The sequence below is a fragment of the Cyprinodon tularosa genome, unplaced genomic scaffold (genome assembly GCF_016077235.1).
Source record: "Cyprinodon tularosa strain WSP-4 unplaced genomic scaffold, ASM1607723v1 ctg804, whole genome shotgun sequence".
In the NCBI taxonomy this organism is placed as follows: domain Eukaryota; kingdom Metazoa; phylum Chordata; class Actinopteri; order Cyprinodontiformes; family Cyprinodontidae; genus Cyprinodon; species Cyprinodon tularosa.
The window spans coordinates 83,779-92,500 of record NW_024039568.1 but is presented as its reverse complement, the minus strand read 5'-3'; the positions used below and the strand labels follow the sequence as shown (position 1 = coordinate 92,500).

Here is an 8,722-nt window from a genome sequence, read left to right as displayed (position 1 = left end):
ACCTTGATGCAGCCCTTCATCTGGAAAAGAGAACAAATCACTTCCTGAAGGTCGTCCAGATGTTTACTTTGGGTCTTAAAAACCTTCTCCATCTATTTTAAATAAAGTCTGAGTAGAAAGGACTGGATCAGGTTCTGTTTCTAAACACAAACATAAAGTCTGCCTAGAAAAGGTTTTGGTCCTTCCAAACCTACATCTATGTTGGAGGTCTTCACGAAGGCTCCGGCTGGATGAACGTGGTCGTACAGGATGATGACGCCGACCATCACACGGAGGCAGAACAGCACCGTCTCTTCGCTGGCGAAGCGGCTTCGGTATTCCCTGCTCACACACACAGAGAGTCAGGCTGCAGTTTCAGCTCAGAGGCTGACGATGCGTTCAGGAGGTGGTGATGATGCGTTCAAGACTCACGGTGTTTCCAGCATCACTTTGCACACGCAGGCCATTGTGCTCAAACAGACAGTGGTGTTCTCAATGGGAACATCTGGGTTCTGAACATCAGGACAGTAAAGTGTTATCAAAGTGTCATCAGTTCACCATTCTGGTCGAGTTCTCCTCACCTTTTGATTTGCTTTCAGATCCAACTTTTTAAAACAATTTTATTTTTCCTCCTGTGAGGAAACGTCGCTCTGACTGGTTGAATTGTCTCTGTTAAGTGCCTTGAGATAAAATGTTCTATTTTAATCTTATTCATTTATTCTTAACTTGTTCTTGTTTTGATGCACAGCACTTTGGTTACCTCTGCTTTTTTTTCAACGTGCTATAGAAATAAAGTTGATTGATTGGTTGATAATGACCTGGAACTATATCAATAAATTTGAATCACATTTAAATGTAAAACCGAATCTTTTCACATTTAGAAAGATGGAAAGTTTTACTGGACCCCATCAGTTATGAACCATTTTCTGGTCAGGCTTGATAGAACTGCTTTAAATTATAATAACCCAAACATCAGGAGATCTTTGCACCCTGAACACAGAAATAGATAATTTATTGGGACTAATTTACCGTGTTGTTGAGAATAATTCATGTGAAATTATAAAGTCTAGGCAACTAAAGTTTTTTTTTTTTTGTCTCTTCCTTTTTTAATCAGCAAAAATGACCTGCAAAATTTCACCCTAAACATCCATTAAGTGTTAATTTTTCTAAACATTTTCAGTAATGTATTAAATGTTTTGTTTTACAAACATTTTTATTACAGGATTTTTGACCTTTTTTTGTCCAATTGTATAATAATAATATTTAAAATGATGAAAAGAATCAGAACACTTCAAAGACATTATGGAGCAAACTCACATCTGAGACGAATTTTGATGTGGCGTCGCTCAGCGTCTTTAGCATCGGCGTGGAACTGGCGTAAAACAGAGACATCCGATTGGCAAGCTCATTGTTGACCTCGTTCCCTGAGTCCGCCTGAAAAACCACACAAAGATCAGCCTTAAATCACAGTGACCATTGATGAAAAAAAAAATCTGTCTGGTCAAAAAAAAAATTAACAAATTTTGTTTTCAACAAAATCAAAAATAAGGGCGGAACAGAGATTACGGACAACACAACTAATTAAGTTTCAATAATATAATTATCTTATTTATCAAATTTGTTTTAGTTGTTGATCGTTAAGAGAAAAAAATTTCAATGTTAAGTTTTGTTTTTTCTTTTTTCTTTTTTTGAAATAATGAAAATGGTCCAACTTGTCAATAAAAAAAACAACTGAAAACTCTAAAGGAAGTGAATAATAGAAGAGGGCCGAGGACTCATCCTTGTGGCACAACAAATTAAACTACACTAAAAAAAAAGAGGAAATCTTTAGCAGCAAGGATTTAGTTTAAAAGGTGTAGTTTTGACACACAGACATCGAATAAGACAATTCAAGAGTGAAATCCATCAGAGAAGACATTCTATAGTATATAAAAATATCACAACCGAAAGAAGAAACATTGAATAATCTTGTTTCTGTTAAGTTTTCTTTTGAGTATTCAGTTTTACTTTGCTCCATGTTTTCTAGTTTTACTGGATTAATTCCTATTTTGTTGTGTTTTCTGACTATATTTGAGTTCCTAGGTTTTTCTCTGTCGCCCTCTTGTGTTGGTCCCCTTTTCCCTAGCTCCTTCTAGAAGCCTCTGTTCACACCTGCTCCCAATCGGCTCGTTAGTCCTGCCTTTGTTCAGTCAGCAATAAATACTCTCCCTGTGCAGTTCCTCAGTGTTGGTTCCTTATCTTTCTCTGGCTCCTCATGTTTTTTTTCTCTGATGTCTCCAAACTTCCTGTAAACTTTTCTGTATTTTGTATGGTGTTTTTTTGGATTCCTGCCTCAGTTGCCTGTGAGTACTTTAATTAAATCTACAGAAACTCACCTCTGCATTTGTGTCCTCAAAAAAACACAACCAAACCCTGACAATATTGTTTTCTTTCTACTTTAATCTTTCCATTTTAATATGTTAAAAACTAGATCAATACAAATAACTATTCAGTTTTGTCATTTTATCCATTTGAACCAAGTGATTTGGACCAAAAAGTGTAAATGTGGGACCTTCTTACCGACAGGTTGTTGATCCGCATGCGGCTTATGGTTCGTCGGTAGTAGCTGAAGTCATTTTGGATGGCTGGGTTGGTCATCTAAAACAGGACAATGATGAGAAAATATGAAGCAAAGGAACTTTGATTAGGGAGAATGCGGTCAGGAGGGGAAGAGAGGACTAGCATGAGCGGACCTTTAGTTCATCGAAGCGCAGCGTGAAGTGCAGGATGTGGGCGAACTGACGAGCAAGCGCCTGCTTCTGCTCCAGATGTTGGGTCGGAGTCGAGTCAGCGGTGGTGAGAACATCCAGCAGGCAATGCAGGCTGGATTCTGGGGAAACAAGAAGACAATCATGGTGGGATTGTGCAAAAGTTTTAAATCTGTGGCAATTTCCTAATGTTTCCTGTCTTGACTTTTTTACTAGAACTGCAACTGACTGAAAAAAAAATATTAAAAATCCAAATAAAAACCTTCAGTGAGCCTGGAGGCCTTTTAATCAAACCACCTTAAAATATTACAGGAAAACTGACTGCTTGGAAGGAAACATGATAAACGGTGGACCGGTTTAAAATCCACCATATGACCCCCATGTTCCTATTAGGAACCTGTCCCCACAAACACGTCCTTTAGGCTATACTGCAGGCCTGAGGAAGGAAAAAAACTCTGGATTCTGCCTTTTTTTTTTTGCAAACCGAATTTTAAACACTGTATTTTTTTTAGACATTGAATTGAATTCCTTACACTGAATCTTTATCTGCTAAAACAGTTGGGTGTAGCTTTGTTCCCGCTGAATGAAGCTAATTTTTCTTGTTAAACATGATCACAAAACCTCAGGTAGCTATAATCAGACTGGGTGAAAGAACTGAGCTCATCAATTGCAGGTGAATTTTTTGCAGCAAAAATTTTTTGCAGCTGAATTTTCACCAAATAAAAATCCAGTGCAAGGAATTCAATGTGTTAAAAAATTCAGTGTTTAAAATTCGGTGTACAAAAAAAGGCAGAATCTAATAAGATTTTTTTTTTTTTTCAATAAATGTCTGTTTTTTAGAAATCCAAAATAAGAGCACTTTAATGCACATGCAAGTCTTTGTTAGTACCTGCAATAAGTGGACGTGTTGCCCATCTTATGAATATTGCTGCCCAAACGATAAGGTGTGCAAACCTTTTTGATTCTGCCCGTTAAAATTAGAAGTTTTAAAAGCAGCTATCAAAGAAAGATGATGTTCAAAGCCATGAAGATTTACTGTTATAATGATCATTTAAAGGTACCAATACTATTTATAGTGCACCTGAAACCAGTAGCCTTAAAGTGATATGATTAAAACAAAACAAAAATAAAATGAGGAAAATATAACACTAAACCCCATGTCTCTTTGCACACTTTAATGCAATTCTTATTTTTTTGTATGTATAAATATTAGCTACCAAAAATCATGCACATGCAGTAATAAAATACTTTCCATTTATAAAAGCAAATGCACTCCTACATATTCTGCTTTATAGCTACATATGAGCAGTTATAGCTCTGATTCCATTTGGACATAAAATAGTGATTTTATTTGTATCCTTTGAAGCACAGTTTCAGGGAATTTTATAAATGGAAGTGATATACGGGCATGGCTGTGATGGTTCCTCCCTGGGCTGCTTACATACCCAGCCTGTCCATCAGCGCCTTCTACAGAACCTCTAGGAGCACAAAGGTAGTGAGATCTTGAACTTCAACCCTTAATCATGCACTGTATGATTATTATTTTTATTTATTTTTTTGCTCTTTCCGGGCTGTTTTTCAGTCTTTCAAGAAATGTTTCAATCGGGCTGAGTTTCAGCCTCATGGTGCGTCCAGCGTTGTGTACTATACAGGGAGTAACGAGGGGCGATAAGCCTCTCGCGACCACATCCGAATCAGGAATCGTGAGGTCGGGAGAAAATCAAACATATTTGAAATTCAGTCGGCCCTTGTGAGGTGTTCCTGGACAAATCCTGCTGTTGAAGAGGAGCTACGATCCGATTTACCAAAACTTTGCACACTGCGCATGTGAAAACAAGGGAATTCTTCTTCCAGATTGACGAGTCGACCAGCGCCATCTTTTGGCGCTGAGTCCAACAGGTGTTTTTGGATGTGCAGTGTGTGCAGGTAGATGGCATCAGAGCGTCGGGAATCTCAGTGAGAACATGCATCGTGAGCTGTGAACTTTTGAACCCTGCGGTTTCATCGTACAGCTTGAGCTGTAGCTGCGTGCTACGAGCTTTACGCAGCTAATTCTGGTTTTCTCCACCTTGTCCACCTGATCGTCATATTCCAGTCTTTTTTAAATCATTTATTGATTCTTCAGAATTTTGCCTTTGAGAATATATATTTTTTATGCTACTCGGCATTAAATCATAAAAGCTCAAATTCAGGTCAGAGGTTTGCATGGATTTCTGCACACTTTCATGCAAAGTTGTTTTATATACATGCTATGTTCTGTCACAGGTTTCTTTTGCCTAAAGGCAATTTATACAATTGGCCCGTGGATCAGGTCTGTGGTGTTAAAGGAATAGTACACCCAAAACATGATTAGCCTTCATTTTCTACTCACCCCCATGCTGAACAACACTCTGGAGTACTTTTTTGATATCTCAAATGCATCTGGAGATCTGGGAGGCTTCTTGCTGTCTGCTGACATTCAAATAATGGAGGTCGATGGTGCCCGAGGCAGAAAGGTCCATAAAAGTCCACAAAAAACGTGTCAATATTCCTCCATACTGCTCGTCCAATGTATTCCAAGTGTCCTGAGTGGGTAGCGTCCATAATTTACTTGAAACGAAGTCATTTAGAATGTTTTTAGAGCATAAACAGTAGTGTATAGGATTTCCTAAAAGCGCGTTCACAACGCTACGGAAACTGCGGCAGACCAAACCAGATGAAAGTGCGCATTCAGCGTCTGCTCTTGATAATGCAAGCGTAGAAGAAGAAATGTACTGTTTACCTGTGCAAAGAAAGAAACAAAGAAAGAAAAATGTCTGAGGACTTCAGTGTTGAGGAAGAGCATGAGTTCTTTGCCGAGCTGAATGCGCACTTTCATCTGGTTTGGTCTGCCGCGGTTTCCGTAGGCTCGTGAACATGCTTTTAGGAAATCCTATACACTACTGTTTATGCTCTAAAAACATTCTAAATGACTTTGTTTCGAGTAAATTATGGACTCTACCCACTCAGGACACTTGGAATACATTGGACGAGCAGTATGGAGGAATATTGAGACGTTTTTTGTGGACTTTTATGGACCTTTCTGCCTCGGGCGCCATAGACCTCCATTATTTGAATGTCAGCAGACAGCAAGAAGCCTCCCAGATCTCCAGATGCATTTGAGATATCAAAAAAGTACTCCAGATTGTTGTTCAGCATGGGGGTGAGTAGAAAATGAAGGCTAATCATGTTTTGGGTGTACTATTCCTTTAAACACGATTCAGGTGGTTAGAAGCCTGTTACCCAGTTTCTGTGAGAACTCATAGAAGGTTTTGAGTTTGGCGACCAGGGGAACCACAGCAGCCCAGGCCTTCTCCTGAACACCCTCAACATTTGGATTCTGGATGGCCTGAAAACAAACATAAAGACAGTTTATCATCAGAGAATCAGCTGCAGCGCCTTCCAAAATAAAAGCCTCTGTACTACGCAAAGATGCCATGAATCCCGACCAGAGAAATTCTTTCAAATTGTTTATTAGTATAAAAAAGTCAACTCTCCCATAGGAACTGAATTTAAATCTGTGCAGCGGAGAGGATTTCTCCATCTCCTATCAGCAACTCTTTTCTTTGATTTTTTCCATCAGTCTTGAAACAAACCCTAAAGCTGGTTCTTCAGGTTCTAAGATCTAAATGTTTGTCTTGATTGATTCCAGCTGCATCACCTGTCGTATTTCGTCTCCGGCTCCTTTGTACGTCTGCAGGTCTTCCAGGATGACCTTGGCCTCCGTCAGCACCTGGTTCACCTTCTCCCATACCTCGGTCTCCGACTGCGACGGCTGAGCATCTGAAAAACAAATGTTGGGACGTTTACTACAAACATCTGGGCCGACAGCCAACATGGATTTAATGTGAAATTCTGAACCCTACTTTCAAAGTCCAGGAAGAAGTTTCCAGCGTTGTTGTCGATGTCTCGTGTTAACACCTTGATTAGGTTCCCCATGCTGCCGACAGGAGAAAAGGTTTTTAACTTGTTGCTGGAACAGCAGCTTCACAGACTGATGGTCTAAGAACTCATCAGGTCAGGATTCAGGACAAACTGAGAAGCTTTGGGGCAGAGAAAAGGCTCAACATGAATATTTAAAGAATGAACCAATGAGACGGCCTGGGGCTCCATCTGCCCAACATCTACAGCTCCTCAGTCTGATCCCCGATCATCGGCAATGAACAGAGCGCGTTGCTTCAACGTTATGGCTCTATCATGATGAAGCCATGACGTCACACACCGTCACGCTGGCGTGATGTCAGTGTTAAAGAGATCCAGGAGTTTCTGCAGAACCAAAGCAAGCCTGAAACATGACGCTGATGAGTTCACTCAGTATTTGAACTGTTTTCGCATAATTACCCAACCTTAATCATTTTATTCTCTTTGATGATCCATCCGTGTCTTTCACTCTGAATTGTCTGCCTTCGCCTTAGGATCACTAAGGAGTAGGAGTGAGTATTGGCATGGGTGTTACGATACGATACTTGGGTCATAATACGACATAATCACGATATTGCAATATCCCTATATATTGTGTTATTTTTCCCATCTATCAAAATTAAATGTAGAGATTAAAAAAAGTAAGTGCTGTATATGTTCATCAGAAGATATTGCTGATTCAGTTAGTTTGGTATCCATGTTGTTTTGGGTTGGAGTCCAAGTCTTCCACTGTGACCGCCTCAACTACAGATGCGGCACCACGCCACACAGCAGAGCGGCGGTGCAGACGAAGCCCATTTTCCCTCTTTGTTTTAGGTAAAAATGTTTAGTTTTAAGTTAATATTAGGAATTGTGAGATCGAGCAGACGAAAATCCAGACATATCGAGGAGTGGCGGCCTAGTGGTTTGGGCATTGGGTTTGGAACCCTAAGGTTCTGAGTTCGATTCCCCACTCCTACAGACTGCCACTCTGGGTCTCTGAGCAAAAAACCCTTAACCCACACTGCTCCCTGGGCGCCGCGCAATGGCAGCCCACTGCTTCCTAAGGGGATAGGTTAAATGTAGAGTGAATTTCATTGCTCTGTACTTGTGACAGTGTAGTTACAATAAAAGCTAAAAAAAAAAAAATTATCCAAATGACCCAGTTTTTTTAAAAAACCCTTTGCAGTACAGTATTTTATTTTTTAACTCTTCACTATTATATTATTCTTATAGAGTTTTCTAAGGTCCACATTTCTGTGAGCATTTTTCTATAATCTTTGCTGCTGTAAGAATTTCCCCATTGTGGGGCAATAAAGGGATTTTCTATTCTATTCTAAATCTATTTTTTGCCACACCCTGCTAAGGAGTGAGTCAGCCAGTTTGTTTTGGTATTTGAACTGAGCCTGGCCAGTCAGACCGACTTATACAGGCCAAGTCAGTCTGGTGAGGTCTAAAGCAGACTGGACTAGTGGGGGAAGCAGACCCATGCAACAACAGCACTTTTCTGTGACCATTACAGTAAATGCAGCTGCAATGGAGTGATGCTGAAATTATGAACTTAATTATGTCTCTATGTTTATATGGTTAAAATTTCATCAGCTATCATTTTTGCATCACATCCAATGTTATTGGTTTTAAACCGTCAGTCCTTCCTTTGGACTCTAGATGATCCATTTTAGGCTAAACTCATGTGCACACGGCGTGAATTAGTCTGGCGGGAAAGGCTCATTTACCGTGTTGTTAAGGGATCCAGCATGGAGAACAGGCGAAGCAGATCTGCAGGCTAATTGGGCCAAACCAACTGAGATCCCCAACATTAGAGTTGGGTTACAGCAAAGAGACGTAACCAGTCAATCTGGGAGAGTTTTAGGACAGTGTCCAGACCAGGCGTCTCACCCATCGCCTCCTCCAGTCCTCGTGTGCTGCTGGTTTGGACACACGCCTGCTTCTTCACACCTGGATCAAAAGGCTACCTGTTTGCAAAGAGCTGTTCATCAAGCATTCATTTATTTCAGCTGTGTTGCAGGACTGATGTTGCAGATCCTTGGTCTAGAGTCTTCATGGAAACCAGTTAC

General features: G+C 40.1%; 1 protein-coding gene across 1 annotated transcript in view; it reads right to left on the bottom strand.

The window, feature by feature from the left end:
• Window positions 1-8,722, bottom strand: part of LOC119774255 (CYFIP-related Rac1 interactor B-like) — a 31,070-nt gene that overhangs the window by 5,963 nt on the left and 16,385 nt on the right. Inside the window, exons 2-10 of the mRNA XM_038271682.1 lie at window positions 6,611-6,684; window positions 6,406-6,527; window positions 5,988-6,093; window positions 2,712-2,848; window positions 2,539-2,616; window positions 1,297-1,413; window positions 412-491; window positions 195-321; window positions 1-20 (exon numbers count right to left, since the gene is read on the bottom strand). The exon at window positions 1-20 is cut by the window's left edge and continues 51 nt beyond it. Of these exons, the coding sequence (XP_038127610.1) occupies window positions 1-20; window positions 195-321; window positions 412-491; window positions 1,297-1,413; window positions 2,539-2,616; window positions 2,712-2,848; window positions 5,988-6,093; window positions 6,406-6,527; window positions 6,611-6,683 (860 nt within the window). The 5' untranslated portion in view covers window position 6,684. The remainder of the gene's footprint in view (window positions 21-194; window positions 322-411; window positions 492-1,296; window positions 1,414-2,538; window positions 2,617-2,711; window positions 2,849-5,987; window positions 6,094-6,405; window positions 6,528-6,610; window positions 6,685-8,722) is intronic.